The sequence below is a fragment of the Gavialis gangeticus genome, unplaced genomic scaffold, assembly GCF_001723915.1.
Source record: "Gavialis gangeticus isolate Ggan-Ray unplaced genomic scaffold, GavGan_comp1, whole genome shotgun sequence".
In the NCBI taxonomy this organism is placed as follows: Eukaryota; Metazoa; Chordata; order Crocodylia; family Gavialidae; genus Gavialis; species Gavialis gangeticus.
This window is the reverse complement of record NW_017728992.1, coordinates 206397008-206420681: the sequence shown is the minus strand read 5'-3', so window position 1 is coordinate 206420681 and position 23674 is coordinate 206397008. Positions and strand designations below refer to the sequence as shown.

Here is a 23674-nt window from a genome sequence, read left to right as displayed (position 1 = left end):
CTAGTGCCATGTAGAGTGGCATCATCACCCAATACTCCTGTTGATAGAGACCCAAAATTGTATTTGCTTTTTTTTTTTTACAGCTGAGTCACGTTGCAGACCCATAGTGCATCTGTGATCCATCAAAGCCCCACGGTCCTTCTCAGGGATGCTACTCCCCCCAGCCTGTGAGCTCCCCCTCCATATTTGGGTTTGGTTGAGTGACTGCAAATACTTCTGATGCAGACCTTACAGTGGCAATCCCTGTGCCAACACCATGACGTCTAGCTGAGCTGCCCTGGGTCTTTTAGAAAGATGCTCAATCCTGATGTCAAGTTCACAAGAGGATTTACTACGTCCCTTAGTGTGATGCCTCAATGCGTGAACTACCACATTCAACAATTGCTTCTTCTTTCCAATCTGAACTGCCCTTGCTACGTCTGTCTCTGCTGGACCGAAGAGCTCTCCAGTATCAGGTGGTAGTTTCAGCTTGGTGGTGGAAACTGCTTCCCTGACTAGTTCCCATGAGCTCAGATGTGCAAGGTATGTGTATCCATGCACTAGACAGGTGAGTGCGTACCTGGGTTGGGATCCAAGCGGATTTGGGATTTCTGAAACCTGGCTCTCTTGGCTGATGCCGGTTTTTTTTGTTTTCTTATCAGAAATAGCTGTGCATACAGCCTAGCCATGGAGGGATACATTTCCATAAAGTGAATATACACAGATAATGTATCAGGAGGAACAATCATATGCTGAACCCTAAGGAACAGCCTGGATGACTTAATTGGCCTCTGTGTCTCTCCGTTAATTTAGTCTCGGCCCTGCTCTGTGGGTTACATGGAAATAATTGCTAGCAATGCTACTACTACAAAGTGGACTTTCCTAGGATGATGTTTTCTCTGTACTTTCCTTTTGACCTGCAGAGACTCTCCATCACAAGGAGCGTTCCCTTTCTCCTCCTCTACCCCTCCGCAGAGCCTCTACGGTAATGTCTCAGTAACATCAACGCTCATTCGAAATTTAATGCAAAGCTCATTGCTGGCAATGGGAACGCGTTAATCGCAGTGGGTTCTGGATGAGCCTCCAGGGTTGCAGTTGAGGAAGGTATTTAGATAGCTGCATCGCTGTAAGCACCTACCGAAGTATCCCCGAGTATTGCATCTGCAGGGGTTTTGATGGTCTGCTTAATGGGGCATGTGCTGAATCAGGGCCAAGAAGTGCCCTCCTTTTAGTATTGCTAATATCTTTGTGAGCCCAGGGAAATTACAGCACAATAATTCTGCGATGTTAGGAGATGAGACTTACGGGTGTTGTTTAACGGGCCGTATTCTCAGTAAGTGTGAAACCATTTGTAGCCCACCCCTTTGCATCTGGGCAAGCATTTCTAGGGCCAGAGCTATGCAACAGACTTGTGCAGACATAGCTCTGTTGGCTGGGGCTGTGAAGAGGTACAGTCTTGGATGGACATAGATATGCTGGCCAGAAACTCATAGTCTAGTGGTTTTCAACCTATTTTTCATATGTGGACACTTAAAAAAATCCAAATGGAGGTGCAGACCTCTTTGAATCGTACGTGTGGGTATTCACATACTTTTGATTGCTCATAATCATTTTTTGCAGACCCCCTAGACATGGTTTGTGGACTCCCAGGGGGTCCATGGACCACAGGTTGAAAACCCACTGGTTTAGATGCAGTGAAAGCAGCCAAACTATTTTAACCTACTGAGGAAGTAGGTTGTTGCCTCCAAAAGCTCACGTCTCTCGTAATCAGTTAGCCTCTAAGGTGGCACCCTACTCTACTGGCAAAACTTCATGTTTAACAGGAAAACATGCTTTGCTTGTGGGGATGGTTTCATTGCCAGTACAGCAGGCAGTATTGTTGGTATATCTGGGTCCACCACGGGAGACAAAGCTTCACCTGATCCCAGTAGATCATGGGCTAAAGCAATGGCTAAGGCAGGCCAATCTCTGTAGCCACCAGCACATAAGGCTGCCATGTGGCTAGCATCACATCTGACTGCCTCTGACCCCCCAGCCTGAATGAGCCAAGCTGAGCCATTTGACAACAGTTTTTAGCCCAAGTCTGCAAAGAGACTTGAACTCATGCCTCTAGAGCTGCAACAACACACCTGAACCATTGCCAGCCATGCCTTTTTGCAGGTATAATGCACTATTATTTTTATATCACTAAAGCAATCCTAATGTAGAGAGAGAGCCAAACAGCTAGACCCGGCCACAAGTATTAGGACACCCTGAGCTCTGTTTCCACCACAAAGGTCATTTCCTTACCATGACTCGAGGTGTATCTTTGGGCAAAAGGGTGGTTGTCTTCATCTCTGCAATGGCAGTAATATAAGGTTCATAATGTTGAGGATAAGCATGGGGCAGGGGGGAAATAGGATCTTGTCCATGTGCAGAAGATTGCTTGGTATTGAACTACCAACCTCTTCTGGAAGGGATTTTGAAAATGGGCTTTTCATATCAAATGGAAATAAATAATAATCAAAAACTTCTTCTGGAAGCAGCAGTCCCAAAACACAAAGCCAGCCCCTTCCAGCATCTTCTGACTATCTGATAGTGGCTGCAAAAAAGCTCATTGCAGAGAAACCAGCCAGATGCCACGATGGGCAGGTCATTTTTACTCTATTAAAAAGCAGCTCCGCAGAACAGAGACAGACCGTCATTTAAATTCGAAGTTATCGAGCAAAGTCACCCTCCATCCTACATCGTATGGAAGGACTAGACTGCCAAGCGGGTATTTGGTTTGAATCCCAGCAGCAGGTCTCTGATCTTGGAGGGGAAGGGAGCAGAGCCAGGGAAGGATTAGGAAAAGCTTCATACCTTGGAGAGCAACTAGGGCAATGGAGCATGGTGTCAAGAGATGTCGGAGCAATGACAGGGACAGTCAGGGCCAGACCAGGCTGCCGTCACTCAAAGGCAGCTGAAGGAGAATGAAATCAAAGCTTCAGCAATGCAGGTGGATGAGCCCGGAGACTCGCCAGAAACCTCTTCTGCTCTACGGGAGGATGTGTAGAGAGGTAAAAGGGCATTGTGGCATGCTCATGGCCTTGCTCATGTCCAAAAGGGCAGGGGGCTTTTCTGCTGGCCCCCATTGCTCTGTGAATGACAGCCCCTAAATCTTACAGTAGGAAATGTTGTGGTCGGGCCCTTGGGGTAGCAAAGGTGGTGGCCAGAAGGGGAATTGGGCTGTACAAGCATTTACATCACATCTGCTTAGTTCCCTTCTACTGAAGGCTGGGACTATAAAGCTGTGTCTGGCCTCAGTATGAGCCCACTGCCCACTCGGGCCATTCCCAAATGTGCCTGTGACCAGAAATGTGGCAGCAGCAAATGCTCAGGAGTGGATCTGCACATACACCACCCCAGCCTAGTGCTCTGGGTCTCTCCATGCACAATAGGGAATGCATACCCCAGGTTTGGGGCTGCCCTGGGATCCTCAGCCCTGCTCCCTGGCACACAGATGGGCACTAATGGGCAGCACCAATTGCTCAGTGATGGTCCTGCATGCTCCAAAAACGATACAGACACTGCTCGATCCCAGCAGCGCTGCACTGGATGATGCAGGGTCCTGTCTCTGTGGTGGACTAAACTCTCACCTCATCCTCTGATGTGGGCAGCATGGGTTTTTCTCAGAGGAAATCCTACCAAAATAAGCTGCAATGGCCCCTCCTTGCAAAGCCCCGGCGGCTTCTCGTGTAGACGGATGGAAGATGCTACAACCAACCAGGGAGAAATCTCATTCAAGGATGATCCCGAGGGGAGATCTGACCCGGGCTTTGCAGATGCCCTGCACTTAGCTGCTCCCACATCTCTCTCCTGTTCTGCTGGAGGCGATTCATGTCTTTGCCTTCGACTCGGTTCCTGGGCCAGCTGCGGCCACTGAGCGCTGTCCCCGAAAGCTGTTGCAAGACGTGGCTTGCTGGAAGGGACATCCCTGCATGGAGCCAGACTGCTCTAAGTGCCAGAAGCAGCTGTGACAGTGTAATGCAGGCCACCCCGCAGCTGCACAGACCTTGAAGCAGGCCCCGGCGACATTTGGTATTTCCAAGCCTTGCTCTTCGCCTTTTCGTGAAGCCTATCCCCCCCCCACGTCTCCACCCCTGCCGCAGAAGTCCTAGGAAAGCACTACGCAAGTGAAAACGGCTGCAAGTTTCTTGTCCCACTTTAATTAACCCCCCTTGCTGAGGTCAGACCATTTCACCGCAGCTGAAATCTCATCCCGGTGATGTGGCTTCTGCTCCCACCATGGGCTAAAAGGCAGCCCCTGTAGAGGGTGCAAAGGATGTCAGAAACCCCCCACCCCATCTGCAAAAGCCATGTGCATCCAAGGCGATGGAGGCCACAGACCCGAAAGGTGGAGAAAGCGCTCAAAGTTGCTTCACAGCCACAAGCCATTGCTCTTTGAGTTAAAGGAGAGTGCAAGTGTCACCGGCTGTGAAACAGCTTTGGGACTTGTTCTCCTTTCCGGTCTTCAGCCAACACGTGGCCAAGCTATATGTGAATGCAGCTAGAAGAGGGCAAGCCTGGAAACACACACACACACACACACACACACCTGCTCACGCCATTAAGTGGAGGGTGAAATGAAACTCAAATAGGAGAGGCAGGGAAGAAGCCCTGCATTTTCCAGCTCCTCGGTCCATCCCTGTGTGCCACAGGGTGCTGGGAGTCGAAAGCCGCGGCTCTGAAGGGCGCGAGACTGACCTTGCTGTCCACTGGCGGAGACTCCTTCTCCTTCTCTGCGTGCTGCAGCTTCCTGTTCAGGTCCTGGAACATGTCCTGGTGACGTTTTCTCGTGTGCATGATTTTCTGAAGCAAAGGGAAGTGCAACAGGTCAGCCAACCCTTCACCCCTCCGCGGCTCAAAGCATCCAGGGTGACAGCTAGAAGAGGGCTAAAGTGAGTGTCTCAGCCCTTGCAATCTATCCGCAGGGAAAACCTGCAGCCTGGACAAGGTCTTCCCTGCTCAGAGCCAGAAACTCCACTTGGGCAAGCCGGAGTGCAAGTTGCACCTGATTTTTTAGGGTTGAGTTGGTAAGCCCGAGACCATGTCCACACTGAGGTTTAGGGCCAACCTTGACAGGAGTCACACGCGTCACCCACGCCACCTGCATTGCACCTTGTGCTAACACCAACGTTGTCCTCCAGAGCTGGCGAGCCCTTCCAGGAATTGGTCTGCCCACTACAAGTGTCTCTGTCTGGGCATGACACTTCCCTGATCTGGGCCTCAGTTTTGCCCATCTGTAAACCAGGGAGAATTCCTCCTGGTCTCAAAGGGCTGCTGCAAGGTTCATTACTAGCTCCCATGCCATGTGGAGGGGGGTCATCTGAGTAGCTTCCCCCCTAAAACCCCAGGGTCTTGGACTCCCCAACAGCCAGCACAAGCAGAAGGGAGCAGCTCCGGTGCACAGAGCTGCACATTTCAGCTCACACATGGGTCGGCTGGTTTTTTCACTCGACCTTCTCTGGTTTCCTACCAGGCTCGCCCTGCCAGACGAGACTGTTTGCCAGCCTTGTGCAAATGGATTTAAGCTCCTGATTTACAAACATTTGCACAACATTAACCGCTCAGTGAATTAAGCGCTGGCAAATCTGGGTAAATCTTCCCTTTATTTAGATACGCTGAGTAAACCTTGCCATTCAGCCAGCCTGGCTTGCTCTCCCTCAACCCTTTCTAGCTCCCTGGCTGCGGTTTATCTCTCCTCATCCCCTCTCTTGCTGCCTAGATGGAAGGACACACTCACCTCGAAGTCGAGCTCTGCGTACCGGGATTTCCGTCTCTGCAAATGCAAAGAGAAATCAGTGAGTGATTGACTGTGGCCCCAAAAAGAGAGTCCATCCCTGCCTCCTATCCCACCTACATCAGCTCTGAAAGCAAGAAGGAGACAGCAGGGCTGCTATGAGCTATCTCAGCTGCTACCCCAGGAAAGAGCAGCTGCATGCATTTGTGCCTGGGGTGCTTCACTGCAATGGATGGGATAGGAAGACTTTGCAAACATTTGAAGCCCTTGCAACAGCTTACTGGATACGGGATGTGGCAACGAGTGCCCATCCTCTCCTCTTTAACTGGGAGAGCTCTTGCCAGCACTGGACTCAGGCTGTGTCAAGCCTCCATCTCAGTCCCAACCTACACAGTGGGTACAGAGGGTACACTTCTGTATGGTAGGCAGGAAGTAGTTGTGCACCTTTACACTACAGCCAGTCCCATAGAGGTGGGAAATGTCCATAGAGGTGGTGGAAAATCAATGCATGGCAGCAAAGACCAGAAAACTAGAAGATTCATAGTGGCAACCAGGGCAAGATGGTTTGAACTGGGACCCAAGGCAAGAACCAAGAAAGGCTTGAGGAGGGACCCAATTTCTACAATCACATGTCTATAAGGTCAAAATTGTTCTTGGGAGTTTACCCTCCCATCACTAGCATCCCCCTAAAGCCCTTCCAGGAAGAGCTCATCATAGGACTCTCATTCAAATGGCTAAAAGCTTAAATAACCTCGATGTGAATTTGCACGGGCCTAAAGGAAATTGGCCGAGCGGCGGCAAATCTTGCAGCCAGCTCATTTTCAAGAAGGGGCTGCAGACCTCTGATATAAATGCAGAGAGCTGAAAACAGGGGGAGAGGGACAGTTGTGTTGAAAAGGGAGGGCACCTGCAACTTGATAGTCTAGGATGAAAACCATATGGGTCCTGCCTCTTCAGGGGTCAAGTCCTTTGCTACGAGGGGGGTCAAACATTGGAGCAGGCTACCTCGAGAAACTGTGGCATCTGCATTCAAGAGTGGGTTGGACAGACACTTGGCTGGGGCAGTTTTATCGGGGATGAGCCTGCCTGGAGCAGGGGGCTTGACTAGATGAGCTTGCAAAGACCCTTCCAGTCCTAGTTTCCTATGATCCCCTGCAGGGATCAGCATCTCCCTTCCCGGGAGCACGGCATTGAAGCTGCTTGACAATGCATTTAGGAAAGCAGTCTTCTCCTGAAACCTCTGGTACCGGCCCTTGTGCATCAACCCTGAAGGTGGTTCAGATGTTGAGACGGGCTCCGAGCGGCCGCCCATCGTCCACTTACCTCCAAGGAGCTCATGGAGAGGGTGGAGACGGTCTCACTCTTGGACACCAGGCCTGAGTTCCCTGAGTCGCCCGTGTCGCACAGGCTGTTGGGGATCTGCGACTCGCTGGAGATATTCGGCGGCTGCAGCTGCTGCTGCTGCTGTACCATGGGAGAGCTTTGCACCTCGCTGCATGTCAGGGCCACCGTGGGGGGCTCCCGCGGGGGACTCTTGATGACAAAGCCCGGGTCGTTGGCCATGCTGAGGTGGATGAGCCGCGTCTGGGGCATCTGGTCAATGTTGATGCTGTACTTGCTCTCATCCTTGGGCGGCTTGGCCCGCAGGGTGGAGGTGTTGCTGGGTAGGATGACGTAGCTGGTGTCCAGCGTTTGCTCCTGCGCTCTCGAGAGCTCAGAGTCCAGCTTCTTGAAGATGTCCCCGTCGCAGATGTAGATCGACTTGGGTGGCTGGTTCTTATCCTTCTTCAGGGTGAGCGTGTGGTTGCTGAACTCATTCAAGTTGATGGCTCCCAGGTAGTGCGGCGAGCCCTGGAGGTGCATCTTGGAGACGTTGGCTGGAAGACTGTTGAAGTTCGATGAGCCCTTCTGGTGACTCAGTTTTAGCTTCTCCTCGTCCTGCAGAGATGGGCGCTTCAGCGTCCCGGTGATGGTGGAGGTCCTGCAGGCAGTGATGTCTTTATTCAACACTGCGGGAAGCAAAGGAGGATCCTCAAAAACTCAAACTCGCCTCCATCGAGCTCTCAACACAACATCAACACTCGTGCTTTCATCCAGGCATCCTGGCATGTTCCCTTGACTCCCACAAATAGGATGCATGGGTGGTGGGCACAGCTCTGTTCTGGTTTCCTACACCCAGTTTGCCTCACTGGGATGGAGAGGGTGACAGAGACCTGATCTCCCAACCCAGAAGAAGGTTCAAGAACCCCAAATTGGAGCAAAAAGCCAAAAAAACTTGAAAATTGTTGCAAGCCCAACATTTTGGGAGGGGAGGGGAAAATTTATTTTTTTGTTAATACAGTATATATTTCTAGTGTGAATTAGCTATACTGTCGAAGCCAAATGGCAAAACCCATCACTCTTAGTGTAAAAGCCACGGACACACAACATCCTGACCAGCCTGATGCTTTTTTGTTCTCCATGTTTTGAATTCAGACATTTTCTCCAAGCTAACCCATTCCTGCAAACTGCTTGGAGTTCAATGCATCAAGTGATTTCAACTTTTAAAACGTCATTGTAAAACTCCTGACCCTACGCTGGTGATTAGACCGGAGCTCTATTACCGGTAATGAGGCCAGGTTTGTTGTGAGAGTTCATTATTTAATGATTTTCACCTTGATTTGAAGGACAACGGAAGTTAAAGCGTGCTTGTTCTTAGCACAGGAAACAGCCTTAATCCAGGTGTGGAGTGAACATGCCAGTTTGAAGATTAAATATATATATTATATATATATACAGGGGACAAACACACACACATTCCCATACAGCGCTGTCTGCTAAACAGTGACAACTGCTTCTTTTCTAGACATAAGCCTGCAACAGAAATATTAATGAGCTGGTGACCTGGACTTTGATGCCATTCAAGGGCATAGACAGGACCAGAATGGGGTCAGACTGAGTGTTACTTACCCAGCGTTTCAACCCAGAGTGGGAAATAAACTCAGGGAAAAATAAAGGGAGTCTTTTTTTCCAAGAGAAGGGAGTCAGAAGGGTCTTTGGGGAGGGACTCAGCCCTCCCTGTTGGAGAAAGCAGCACTGTGGTGCAGAGGTGAGTTTGCTGGTCCTGGGATTTCACTGCTAACCCCTGCTGGAGCTGGCTCTGAAGGGAGATGGGTGCCCCAGAGGGTGCAGGGGGGGCCAAATTACAAAGAAACCACATGAAACAACAATGCCCCTTGCTTGAAAAGGCTGAGAGAGCTAGACATGCTGCACTATGGCAGGAGAAAACATTGCCTTGGCTCCAGACCCCAGGACAAGCTCTGCCCAGGACCTCAGGTGAGCATGCCTCACATTGCACCAGAGTCAGCTCAATTCTCAGGGATTGTGCCTATAATCTATAATAGGCAATTATGGAGTCATTCAATTCTCAGGGATTGTGCCTATAATCTATAATACAGGCTTTTAAGCTGGTGCCTGCATTCAATGAAGCACTTGAGATACACTCAGGCCATGGGGGGGCTGAAGGCACTGCTCAAACTAACTGGGTTGCTGGGTTGATGTGTGGTCTGGAGGCAAAGGGGACTGTTCCCAGATTTATCTGGTGAGGTCTCTGTCATGCGGCAGACACCCATGGGACACTGAACTGTACAGCTGGCAAAGAAACGAGGGTGGGTTTGTAAGGAGAGGCATCTTCTGTCTTGGAAAGCAATCAGCTCCCCCCCCGCTCCCCGGGGAAATCACCCGCAGGAGCATTTTGGCAGCACGGGGAAATCTCCTGCACCACGTGTGTCTGCTTAGAGGCTGCAGCACTGCCTTTCAGAGCCCGGTGCTCACGTCTCCATGACCGTGCACACCGCCTGGGCGTGATCGGACAGTGCCCCTGTCATCTTCGCCCACTGCACGTGCAAATATCCGACCTGCGTGCACACTGGTGGCTAGAACGTGTACAAAGTGGGCACAATTTTTTTTGCACATAATGTTTGGAAAGCCAGGGTTTGGCATTACCAAGGGATGAGACTGAGACAAATGGAGAGAAGAAGGCAGCTCAAACTATGGTGTGAAGGTGACAGAGAAAGCAATAAAAAGGGAGGCCTGGAGTAGGAGACAGACAGGCAGAAAGAGACTGTGGAATAAGGTATTATGAGCATAAGCATAATAGTGCAATAAATATACATTGAATATGAGATATGCAGGTAGAGAGGAAGGTATCTGTTTCCTACCTACCTATACCAATCAGGCGTAGGTTGGTAGATAGAGAGAGGTAGATAGACAGATTAGATAAAAAGAGAGAGACAGAGAATGAGATAAGTGGCAGACAGACAGATAAAGAGTGACAGAGATTAATAAATGATAGGAAGACGGATAGAAATGGAGACAGCCAGATTGAAACAAAAAATAAATTACAGATATAAAGTGACAGAGATAAATAAATTACAGGTAGAAACAGAAATAAAGAAATTATAGGCAGATAATAGTGACAAAGACAAATGAGGGTGCGGGGAGAGGGAGAGAGAAATAAATAAAATGACAGACAGACAGGGACAGAGATAAATAAGTGATTGATCGTTGAGATGGAAGCAGAGGAAAATAATAATGAACTCCTTGCCCGTGCTCCTAACGCCGCACTTTGGATGCAAAGTCCGCAGCTGGTAGAGAGGAGATCCTGGTTTGGAAGATGTGAATAACACGCAAGGGTCAAGCGAGCGGGGAAGACGCTTGCGTGAGAAAGGGGGGATGCCCAGGAGAAAGCCCACCAGCCTGCAAAGGGGTTGCTAAAAATCAGCCTCTCAGGCGTGCGGCGGGAGGGAAGGGCAAAACCTGCAAAGAGGAGGCAGACCGCACACAGGACAGCACATCCACAGACAGCACCGCAGGCACGGATGGTATTGAGGGGGGGTGGCCGGTCCATGCAGACCCCCAGGGCTCAAGGGACTTCTGGCAGAGGGGCCAGGAGGGAGGCAAATCCCCCCGTCTCCATAAACCCAGCCTGATTTAGGTCTGCACCAACGTTGTGCTATCTGCTGGAGCCAGGAGGGACCGGAGGCCAGAGAAAATAGGAGGTGGGCAGTGAGAGATGGAGACATCCTGCCAAAGCAAGGAGTCCACTCCCCTGCCAGGCACGGGCCCTGGGGAAAGAAAGTTCAATTGAGGGGAGGCTTGATCTCAGCTAAGGGGCCCAGCCGGATTTGGGTGGGACAGCGGGAAAGCCAAGCACGAGGGCAGAGATAGGATTTCCGGGGAGGGGGCTGCCCATACACAGACACACAAGCCACTTGGACAGACACAGAGAAAATAGTAAGGAAAAAAAAATGGCCAAGTTCAATCCCCAAACCAGGTCACTTGTCGATATCTCACCTGTGATGTGCTCACCTGATCTACAAGCCATATCCACATCCTTCTCAAAATCGGTCTGAAAGACAGAGAAAGCAGAGGGCATGGTCAACTGGGGGGGGGGAGGGATGGGTAAGAGAGATGGGGAAGGCCACCTGGAAACCAATGAACACTGATATTATGGGTCAAACACCCTCCCGTGGCAACCTGGATAGAAAGGAAGAGCTTTGGACATGGAGAAAGGAGCTGCTCATCCAGTCTCAGGCCAAGTGCTGGGGGAAAACCGCTCAGCAAAGGCATCCGCCTGCCTGCATGTGAGCTGTGGCCACAACTTCTAGCATGGCTTGAGGACAGAGGACAACCGTGTCCTGGATTATCTTCTCGCCTTCCCAAGACACAAGAGAAGAGTCCTCATGTGCATCAAGTTTAGATAGGACTATCTTCCAGATCAGAGCAGCCCAAATGAACCCTCTTCCAGGATTGAAGTAGGTCTGATAACAAAATGCACCAGTCAAGGCCTGCTGAGAAACAATGACCAACTGCTGGGACAGCTAGGGTTGGCATTTAATGCCCCTAAAACCATTTCAAATTTAATAACCTATTTACCTGAATGAGGATTAAATGCTGTTATGTGTACAAGTGCCCCTTAGTATCAAAAAGAGAGCCCTACCCAAACAGAAGAGTGTGGGGGGGGCTGCCTCACTGATGCATCTGGGATGCAAACCGATCATGCTAAAAGCAAACATATGCACGCTTTCTTCTTTGTCCATGTGATGGGCAAGTCTCTTAAAATACCCGGTTGCTGCTATCCCTCAGAGTGGGAGAAACAGGGCCACACAAGAAAAGCAAATACGCGCAAGCTCTCTTCTTTGTCCATGCAAGGGGCAAGTCTATTAAAGCATCTGGTTGCTACTATACCACAGAGTGGGAGAAATAGGGTCACAAAAGAACCTGCCTGAAATAATGGGGAGGGGAAAAAAAAAAACTGCTAGAAAAGCTGAGCCAGGATTTGACTAAGAGAGCTAAAAAAAAAAAAGAACATAATTATCAGGCCACAGGGTTTAATGAAAAATAGGTCTCATCAAAAATAAAGTGATTTCTTTCTTTGAGGGGATTACAAGTTTGGCTGATGAAAGTAACTTCACTGGTGTAAAAAACCCATAGGCTTCTGCAAGACATTTGACTTAGCATGGCAGGGTGTTTGGATAAAAAAAAAAAAATTGCACCCATTGATATTAGTAAAATATGTTTAAAAGATCAAGAAGCTGGTTGATCTCCAAAAATAGCTGTCATTGAGAACTCATCACAGAAGGAGAATGTTTCTAAGGGACTGGAAGAAGGCCCGATGCTATTCCCCATCTTCATCCCTGCTCTGGACGTAAATACAGTATTGCAGCTGATAAGCTGTGGACAACACAAAGCCCAGCAGAGTAGTAAGACCGGGCAGTCATACAGAATAATCCAGATGTTTTATCAAGCTGGCTCCATCCAAAAAAATATCTTGTACTTTGGACAAATGGGAGGTCCACTTCCAAACACATTCAAGCAAAGTTGTTCAGGAAGACCCTCCTGAGTCCCACACAAATCAGTGGGCTCAGGCCAGGGGAAGAGCTGACAGTCGATGCCCTGCAATGTACAGGAGGTCGGCTGGATGATTGAGTGGTCTCATCTGTTCCTGAATTTATTCATGCTCACTCCTATGAATGTATTGATGATTTCACAAGGTCCCTTCCAGCCCTAATGTCTATGAATCTATCCGTGAACATATTGAGTCTCCAGGCCTGGGGTGGCAGAAATATAGAGGAAAGCCTTGACTGGCACCTTTTGGCACCTGTTAAACACTTGCAATCGGTGGGACTGACCTATTCACCCAATTCTTGGAAACTGGAGACAAGACAAACCTCCAAGGCTATCCACTTTATGCCCCCGGGGACAATGCAGGATGGCCCCTGCAGCATCTCCCCTCCAGTTTGTAAAAGGATGATGATTTCTATGGGTGTTTGCAAAAATGGCACTTAAGAGAAGTAAGGGGAAGTAAGATGGAGGCAAAGCCAAGAAAATGTCCTTTGGAAGGACAGCATCTCTGCAAAGGGCTGTCTTGAAAATCATGGATACAATACGACACACTAGATGAAATACATATTAAATGGCTGCTTTCCAGGACAAGGCAGCATATCGGAGGCAGAAGTGACCAAGAAAACATTGAGTTGGGGACGAGGTTGGGCCTATGACTGTCCAGAAGAGATGGAAAGAGAAGTTATAGCTGGGAGGGAGCTGGGTTGAACCCCAGCTTTAAAAGATTTGAAAGAGAGATCATGCATAAGGTGTCAAGATGTTGGTTCATTGGTTCCAGGCTAAAGTGTGTCCCTGGTCCCTTGAGAGCAGAGCGGTGACACTTTATCCTACCATTAGCTGAGCATGTCCATTCTGAAATGAGCCCCCAGAGTCGCCGTTCCCCTCTTCTTGACGATCGACCACTCGGCACTTCACGGCATCCTGCACCTGCACAGAGAAATGGGTTTGCGGAAGACCGAGTCAGCTGGAGGCATTGCTTCACGTAAATCAGCAGCCAGCCTGGCCAGGAATGAAAGACGTAATACTTGGCACCTCTAAAGCACCTGGATTTTGTCTTTGCTTAGGACTGCTTTAAAAGGGCTTATGTAGCATTTATCAAACACAACAGCATGGCAATCCCGAGGCTCTACGGGCCTGCTGCATTATTACACATGCTTGTTCTCAAAGTACTTACTTGCCTGATTTGCACAGGCAGAAATACCAAGGTATTTATTCTGTAATTCATAATACTTACCATGGACCCTGGTGCATAGATCATAATATAAGCATGCATTATGTCCGATCATGATTCTTCATTGCCTGTATTAGGAGCCTGATCCCAAACCTATCAAAATCGATGGACAGATTCACAATGACTGCAATGGGAGTTAGATCAGGGCTGGACTGTGTAGTAAAATTAATTAAAAGACGCTGGGCCAAGTCAGTAGTATAAGTCTACTGATTTCATTTGTCAGACATCAGGACAATAAATCTGGCCCTGTTAATATGAAGAGGGTAAGCCAAGGCAAAATGCATGCATTTGAATATAAAGTGGCTCATCGAGGCAATTAATAGATTCTCAGAGTATTAACATGGAAAAATATTATATAGGTAATAGATATGTACATATGGGTGTGTATAAAACCCTCCATCCCTGAAGGATTTTACTGTTTTAAGTGTTAATCCACAGGGACACTGCCTAGGTGTTAGTCAACTTCCATCTCTTCCTAGTTAGCTATACTTTATGGTCCCAGTTTCCAGGGGTTATTCATACCATAGCGCAATGCCCCTGGGGACAATCTCAATACGACTCTCCACCGCCAAAACCAACCACCCCATCCTGTGCTATTGGCTATGTTTAAAAGCAGATGAACCCCTTTCCTGCAACTACTAGGCTTTTAAAACATTTTTTCATTTCCAACAGACCCTAAATGACAGGCCAGTGAACCAGAAGGCTGCAGTTTATCATAGCAGCCACTGAAACTGTCAGTCTGAAGAATCCCTGCGACTCGCAAAAGGCTGGTCTCTGAGTGGGCAAAATCACCTGACCATGGGAGATGCAATTCAGCTGGAAATATTGGCCTACAGCAAAGGATGAGAACATGATGCCTTCTCACTGCAATTCCTATACTGCATTGCTCCATCCACTGAAGGGCAACGCACCCAGGAGGTTAAAATTCAGCTGTTTCCATGACTATTGCTTTGTCTCTGCACTGCTGATAGTCAACAAACATGAACACAACAACATTGCAATCTAGATGATGCACTCAACAGAGAGTGCCCCCAAAATGGCACCGCACTGCTCACTGTCATTGCAACAGCCGTCCACCTGCCTCTCCAGCCTGTAACGTCTCGATGCTCATTGCAGTGCCTATCTCACGGCACACCGTTTATCACATTTGAGGAATCGCTGCATTGGCTAGAGAAAAGATGCCATTGCTAATCTGGTCCCCAGGGACCTCTCATATACAGCCCGTTGGGCTATAGGAGCGTGGTAGGAAGGCTGGCCGTGCCCACCTCTCGCCGAAGGATACAATGGACCATCACTATGACAAAGCCCTCCAGGGAGTCAAAGACAGCGAAGAGGATCTGGAAGAGAGCCGATCGCCGGTCCGTGATCGCCAGCACTGCCGACATCCAGGTGAGCGCCAGGAGAGGTAAGACCACGCAGGAGCTCCAAAGGGAAGCCCTGTCCAGAGAGGAGAAGGGGAGAGAAGTAAAGACATCAGAGCCCCGCTTCACCCCACCCAGCTCCACTTGACTGCTCCTTTGAGCCAACTCAACCTCCTGCTCCCAAAGTCTTCTAAAAGAATTGGCTTAGGTGAAGGCGAATGCACTGTGAGCTCTCCAAGGGGAAGCAGGAGACTGCGTTGCTCATCGCACCCACACCATCAGAACAAGTGGCAAACACTTCCCGGGGTCCTCTAGGTAATGATGCAACCATGCACAGGTACCAGGGGTGGGGAGGAAGGGCACAGATGCATCATTTCCCCCTTCCCCCAACTCCCCACCCCATGTCCTACACCTCCACACCACTACATATAGCGAAAAACACCATCTGCAGAAAAACCCAGTTTGCCATGGTGGCTGTCAATCCTTAGCTAATATTTACTGGTGCTTGGACCGTTACAGCATGAAGAAAATAGCTGTCAGGTGAGGGCCTGTTTGGAAGTTTCAAGAGTTGATCCTGGGCACTTGGCACCTGTAGCCTCTGGGGACCACCTGTCCTGCCCTACAACAGATGCTCCATGCAAACATGAGGCCAGACAGCAAAGGGACTGGCTGGTGCTTAACCCATGCTACCTGTTGACCAAAGGCTTCTCTCTCCAGAGGTGATCTCCCCAGGGGAAATCTCTGGCAAACTATGTTATTTGGGGTCAACTTAATACTGTTACTGAAAGTGAACTTAGCATGGGTGGGTTGGCAGCCCTGTGTTTCCGTCTCCTGGAGCGACACTGGGCATCGCCATCATCTCAAATGCCAATATCGCCACACTAGTCAAAAGGCCCATATAGGAACCGGATAGATCAGCTCAAATGGTGAGAAAGCACCTTCACCTCCACCTACTCTTTAACCCTTGGGCTCTGACAAGAAGGGAGCCAAGCACTGACAATTGTGGTGATGAGGACTTGACTTGAGTGTTCGAGCCATCTAGGAACAAGGATGTGCCAAAGAGATGGTGGCACTCCCTCTACCAGAGCCACATATGAGAAATGCAACGAGATTGCCCCACGGTCCAAAATAACATCTGGAGCTTCACATTATCAGGCACAGAGGGTGTGCAATACACGCTACAATACTTGTTGGCTTCGTGACCATTTGCTGCCACATGTCTGAGTTTTTACCCATTTTTTACTCCTTCATTACTGACATAAAACTCTCGTGGACTTTGGTGAGAGTTTGACCTGAGCAAAGATGCAGTCATGAATGGGCATGGGTTTCAGGATTTAACTCACAAGCTTCAACCAGAGCGCTTTCTTGAGTAAGGATCAATCCCAGTGCGATATCATAGTGATCAGTTATGAACCATAGGCTATTTCTGCACATCAATCTAGACTTAAGTTCAAGGATTTAGGTGCAACTGGTATAATTAGCCCACCACCTGAAAGAAGAGGTAAACTACTATGTATTCACTCTTTACTATAACCAAGTAAAATGTTTTGTGGTTAGCACAAAAAGAAAAAGCTATGAGGTGTCATGTATGCCTTAGACTTGTACATATGAGGCTGAACTGAGAATTCAGGACTGACTATTGCATCTCTCTTGGGTTTGGGTTTTTTTGTTTGTTTGTTTTTTACAGTGGACACAAGGCAGATAAGAGATTGCATTAGCCCTTTCATGCCCAATCCCCCCTCTGGCTGATTGAATTAGATAACAGAAATCGCTCTTTGTTCCTACTTGCAACAGGATGATGCAAATAAAAAAGGAGTAGAAAGCAAGCACAGCGAGAACCAAAGTGACAGAAAAGCCATATGGGAAGCTAGACATTTGCCAGATGACATGCTGTCCTCCATGCATGGGTCAGGGGACTCGAGACACTTGATGTCTGAGGGGGAGGAGGAGGTCACTCAAGCTGCACTTTATATTTCTGTCAGCTAGAAGGAGCAAGGTGAGGACAGAGGGTAGGATACAGGGTCATGTCCGACTAGCATTCACTGGACCGTGGCCATACCCGTGACATGTAAGACCACATAGTCATGACACTCGTCCATCACATGGTCTGATTATAGCAATGGAGGATGGACTTGAACCTTAGCTACAGCACTGAACCGAAGCTTGGGGCCTGGGTCGAATTTTGTAGCTTGAAATTGTCTCAACAACACCAAATCATCCCAGTTTTGGAACGGGACACAGAGTTTCTCATACTAATACTAAGGGGGTAGTTTCTCATACTACACTTCTGCTGGGGTGGATCTATTGACTTCACTGGGATTGCTTCTGATTCGTATTACTGTAAACTCACAAAAGAGGCCCATCTGCTCCAAGGACTGACTCCAATTTATTGCACATAAAAACTGGCTCAGGGGAAAGTTGCTGAAGGTTGACCACGGGCGACTGGTCAGAGGGACACCTTAAACCTTCTACTTCCTTGCGGTCTCCACACATTATCCTGGACTCTGTAGATAATTAGGTCCCTTCCCATCCTATCTCCCTATATATTCCTATGTTCCTGTAGGTTGTATCCATAGCCTTCTAACTCAAAGCTTTCTCTCGGATCTCTCTACAGTTCCCACAATAAATATCTCTCTGTAATCCCCACCAAATACAGCCACCTCCACCCCCACGCCCAAATAACAGGGGAGGAAACGATGATGGCAGAATCCGGCTATAAATCACCTCTCTTGCCTTCAATGGGGTCTTACAACAGGATACACTAGCTGAGACTGCAGGCCTGATCTTTGTGCCATTCATCTTCGAGGTACCTTCTCAGCAATATCTGTCCCTTGCAAATGTTATGGAAATGCTACTTGACATTTAATGCATAATCGTTTTCCTGGGCGGCAGATGGCAACGGGTCAGAGGACTATAAATTACTCTGATTTCACATTCACCGCTCTGCTTAGCTTCCCAAATATGAAATGAGCAAGAGTTGCATTTAAAAAAAAAAATGCCACGTCAAGACTGGATTGTAAGAAGGAAACCACAGGAAAGGTAAACCAGCCTCACGTGGACCATGGGCTCAATCCCACCGGCAATACTGGGATAGCACAGGCCGACCCCAAGACTTTGTGATGCTGGATTTTGACACGAGAGGGTGATGGTGCTGCAGAAAGGCATTCAGATGTAATATGGTTATGTGATAACCTCTCGCCAAGGGTGGATCAGAGCAGACCGAAGCCTGGACTTCGGTTGAGATAAAGGAGGAATTTCTCTAGCTGGTAGATAAAGTTGGCTTCTATACCCACTAATGTGACTGATGCACGAGAGAACGATGAAGGCCCATATTTTCCTGGCATGGACGACAGAGACATTATGATGTAGAGATCGCAGCTTTGCACCGCTGAATGAGGTTGTTTCTTTATCAAGGGATGTTCCCATCACAGTAAGGTCGGTTCACCAGACCGCTGCACCACTGACTAATGCTCTTCTATCACAGAGCAACGGCATTGTGTCGTGACATGGCAATGCCACATCACAGCGCAGTGATATATAACTAAAGACACCATAACAGCATGCCAACACAATACCCTGGCCTTTGCATTTCTTCAAAGGGAGAAAGAGCAAAGCTAACAAACCTGACAGTGCATCAGAATATGCAGGGTCCAATTCAATGCTGGCAGCAGCAGATACATTTCATGCTCTTTGATTATCCCCATCCTCACAAATGCTAGACTTTGTGCTGTTCGGTATTAATTGACAGCTCTGGGACCTCCATTTTTTTTTTTTTCCTTTTCTTTCTTTTTTTTTTTTCTGAGAAGAGACAAAGACGAACTAGGCAGGACTCGAGGGAGAGCAACATAAACGACAAAAAGCACCGTGGACACCGAGCCCTGCAATCACGGAAGGCTATGAGAAAAAGAGGGTGGTGGGGAAGGGGCTCAATGAATATCTGCAGAGAGGTAAAGGCAGGTTATAAAGGGGTGTGAGATCAATCATTCGCACTGCTCGAGGGTGATGGGACAAGCGGGAACAAGAACAAGACACAGGAGGAAAAGAAAAGAAAAGGTTTTCTGACTCAAAGAGCAGCGATTGTTGGAGACTGTCAATGCTGAGACCAGACATAATACTATGAAGGAAGTTTTGGGGATAGGTCCGGCCAGGATGCAGAAAGTAGAGGTGAGCTGGCCTTCAGGAGGTCCAGTCTACTGCCGCACCGCAGAAGGAAAAGTGTGGCAGAGATGATTGGTTGTACCCCTCCTCCTGCTCAGCTTGTCAGGGGCATGGCTATTATGATGGCGGACAAGAAGTTATTTCAGTTTTAGGAAAACTTTGAACAAGCCCATGGGCATTCTCACTTCACTTCTCCTTCCAAGTTGCCATCAGGGTGACTGCCCCAAGAGCAGAGCTGAAACCAGCAAGTCCTGAGGCTCTACTCTGTACACGAGGTCTGATGTTAGGGGCCACCACAATACCCTTTTCTGCACTGTCTGTCTAGGGGACGATAAGTCCGTCAGTGATTAGGATCAAAGCCTCATGAATGGTACAGCATGAGACCTAGAGTCTCCTGCACAAGAAGCACTGCCTTCTGGGACACGTTAGCAGCTGAAAAGAAAGCTGTGGACTCACTACCTGCCAATGGTAGATATGGCCACCTCCAAAAATCCACAGGAAGATCAAGAGTGCAAGGTGAAAGAGTGAACCGCTGTGGTCCAACTAAGTCAGTGGTTGCTAAATAAAGTTGTTCTTCACCAGCCTAAAGAAAGGCTAAGCTAGCCCAAGCAGCAGCTACGCACAGGTCTGGTTTTGCAATCCTCACTCACTCTGGGTGCAGCTACACGTGCAATTAGCACATAGCAATAAACTATGGCACAGTTTGCACTGGAGTTTATTGCTCCTGAGTGCAGTGTTTACATGTGTGCCTGGGACCACAGCTCATTGAGCTGGGGTAGTGCAGCCCCGAAGGTCGGCCTGCCAGCCTGTTGGTCCTCCAACCCATCTCAACATGCTGTGGAGGGGCTGGCTGGGGTATGAGGGTGCTTCAGTGCAATGCTAGGCGGCAGGCAGCCCCTGCATTGTAGCACCCTCATATCCCAGCCAGCCCCACCACCGTCTACAAGTGGGCTTCACTGCACGTAACTATTCTGCTGTTGGATAATACTTATCCCAGACGGTACTATTCTACAGTGGAGTGAATTAGTTTGCTGTGCCCTAATAGGGAAGCATGTGTAGATGGTGATGGCTTTACTGTGGAGCTAATTAGTCAGCTCACATGTAGATGCACCCTCTGGGTAGCACTTATTCAGGGGACTAGTTCCTCCTATGGTGTTAACTATATAGGAAGAATTACCCAGCATGAGCCAGTATCTCTGCACTATTGCTGCCCATTGCAGGGTGTCTTTGAACTTCCTATGGGGCAGCTGGTCCTTGGGCAGGAAAGTGGCTCACATGGACCATTGGTTTCATCTGCTCTCTATGTGTGGACACCTTTGTGACCCACTGAACTCAAAAGATCCAGCAGGAATGTTTTCCAGAAGCAACTCACAAAGAAGAAGCCCAGTGAAGCAAATGGAAAGACTCCTCCACCCTTCATCAGACTTTAGATCTGCCCTTAAGTCTCCTATTAATTGATAGAGGCTTGTCCTAATGAACCCCCACCCCTCCTGTAGTCATTTATTTATGGGCTTGTTTTAGCAAAAGGGTTCTGAGTTTGCAATGGTATTTAAATACCTACTAGCCTCATGAACACGTGAGCTGTGCTCTTTCTTAATGGGGTCTTAATGGACATTGAGAAACAGCACAGCTCACGTATTCATGAGGCTAGTTGGTATTGAAGGGTTTTTCTTGGGATCACTGTTCTCGTGCACGTAGAGGCAGGTTCAGACAACTAGGAAACATGGCACCTTGCCCCTGCACTGCTCTGCCATGTTTCCTAGTTGTCTGAATCTTCCTCTACTTGCATGAGAACAGTGATCCTGAGAAAAACCCTGATGTCACTGAAGACTAAGGGAGTTTTGCCTTTGACTTCCTTGATGCCAGGATTTCAGCCCCCGGTTTTGCACATGAGCTGTATCCCATAGGCCGCGGAGCAGGGTGGGTCACCCGGGCCATGGCCCGACCAACTTTTAGCATGTTAATTTAGCCAGATATACAGTTAAAAAAAAATAGCTATATAGTTTTAACTGGAATGACAATTGCACACTTGTGGGCTATATAAATTAATGTGCTAAAAGTTGGTTGGACCATGGCCCGAGTGGCCCACCCCGTTCTGCGGCCTATGCTGTGTCCACTGCCAGTTAAGCATTTCCTTCCTCAACAGCAATTCTAATTTCCATTTTTCACCAAAAGCCTCTAAACGGGTGCGCTGGCTATTTGCAATCCCATTCGCAGATCAAAGATCCTTCCAAAGTGGAAAAGGCAAAAGATTTTTAGGGCAGATCTTCAGAGGACGAGGGAGCAGAGATGCCGTGTGCACAAATGCTCCAAAGGCAGCGCAGAGGGAAGAAGAGGTCCATTCACAACACCCCCCAAAATCTTCCCACAATAGAGTCAGGTGGGGAAGGGCTCTTCAGCTTTGTAGCTTCCAAAAGGAAAGTAAATGGCCTCCCTGCCATGCACTCTCATATACCATCACCCCAGACATGCTCCCCAGGGACCTGACACGGCTAACCGGAGGTAAGGTACGTATCACCCTCCTCCACTAACCAACCCAGAGCCAAGCGCCCAGTCTACCTCTGCCCTATGGAGTCCATTTCTAGCCAAAGACCTCAAAATGCAAGGGCTTTATGATAGAGGATCTCAAAATCCCCAACACTAGTTGCCCGAATGCCTGCTCAACACAGTAAAGGAGCAGGATCAACAGGAAGAGCAGCCAAGCCTTTGCTTCACTGACGGCTTCTTTTGCAACGCCTCTAAAGCGTGGGAAATGGAAATGGAAATGATGCAGCTGCAGACATGGCTGACGATGGGCATGTAGTCAGTGCTGAATCGAACCCAAAGGCCAGGCAAGATCAGAGCAAGCTACAGGACACACAACAAAGGCTTGCAATAAAACTACTGACTGAGTTATTCTGTCGCGGGGGAGAAGAGCCATTTTCCCAAGTCCCCCTCTTCTCTTTATGAAGCCAATTACATTAAAAGCGGGGGATCAATACTAAGCTCCAATATCCACCTGCCCTGAACATCCATTGGCTCCTTTTCAATTTTTGAAAATGAATTAGCCTACATATAGTCATAAAGGATTCACGTCAGGTAGGACAGGCCAAGCAATTTGAAGTTATCCTGTGTGTATTAATGATAACGCTTCTGCTGGCTTTAAATGTTCCTCGGCTGTCGGGGCGGGGGGAGCTGAAATGCAACCGTGTGCTAATTCATGAGAATTACTCCATGGGAGTCACAGGGGAAACGTAAGCGAAACCAGCCAGTTTGGATGCATCATCCGAGCCGGGTGACGTGGCACAATAAGGAAACAAATACAACGAGCCATAACCAGCAAATTAACTTTTTGCAGTTGGAGAAAACTAAACCGTTAAAGGACTCCGTCAACATTTGTTGTGAATTCTTAATGAGATTCTGTCACTTTTTGAGTCCCTGGAAACAATCCAGTATTTTCAATAACAATTTCAATAATACATTTTAATTTAATGTTCTCAGGGTTTGATATTTGTCTTTCAGGTTGTGGGTTCCCACCTCCCCGCTCCCCACTGCATATTTTTATTGTTAGATCAGACAAATAATGGGGAATTGTACAGATAGAAAAAAAACCCAAACATATGTTTCCTAAAAATAATTCATTTCACATTCAAAGGCTTTCAATATCATAACACTTAATTTTTTACCATAAAAGTGAAAACATGAAACAGAAACAACGTGCATAATATAGAAACCCCAAACGGACCCATTCAAAAAATCAGCAACTAACCCAGCTTGGAAACACTGACAGGTTTTGCTCAGCAATGGGTACCACCAACAAAAGGACATTGAACAAGATATTATATTGTAACCTGAGGGTGTCCCTTCAACCGAAGGTTTCTAAATCCAGCTCTAGCTCTCTGCATCTAAGGGACTACTGGCAACTACCGATACTTCCTACAAAGTACTGAACACTTTGGCATGATCCATAGAAATGCATGAGCCCAATTCAGCAAAGCATTTAAATGCAAACTCATTTTTAAGAAGCGACTTAAATTCACCTCATTGGCCACGTCTACACGAGATGCTTACTGCGCAGTAGCTCATTATGACTACACAGTAGCTCGTTACGACTGTACAATAGCATCACGTGGTACGGGCCATGATGCGATACTCTTGTGCAGTCTTAACGAGCTACTGCACAATTAGCGTCCCTCGGAAACCGTGCGGGAATGCTACTGTACAGTGACACCAGTTACTGCACAGCCACTTAATACTTGGGTATGCAAGTACTAAATGACCGCACAGCTGTGCAATCAGCATCTCATGTAGACACGGCCA

The 23674-nt window shown here is 48.2% G+C and overlaps 1 protein-coding gene across 2 annotated transcripts in view; it reads right to left on the bottom strand.

Moving 5' to 3' along the window:
• ADGRB1 (adhesion G protein-coupled receptor B1) overlaps positions 1-23674 on the bottom strand; it is a 451386-nt gene that overhangs the window by 22003 nt on the left and 405709 nt on the right. For both annotated transcript variants that reach the window (XM_019528237.1, XM_019528238.1), the window contains 6 exons: positions 15122-15293; positions 13457-13552; positions 11075-11129; positions 7064-7749; positions 5744-5779; positions 4705-4809 (listed from right to left, as the gene is read on the bottom strand). In XM_019528237.1, coding sequence (XP_019383782.1) covers positions 4705-4809; positions 5744-5779; positions 7064-7749; positions 11075-11129; positions 13457-13552; positions 15122-15293 — 1150 coding nt within the window. The remainder of the gene's footprint in view (positions 1-4704; positions 4810-5743; positions 5780-7063; positions 7750-11074; positions 11130-13456; positions 13553-15121; positions 15294-23674) is intronic.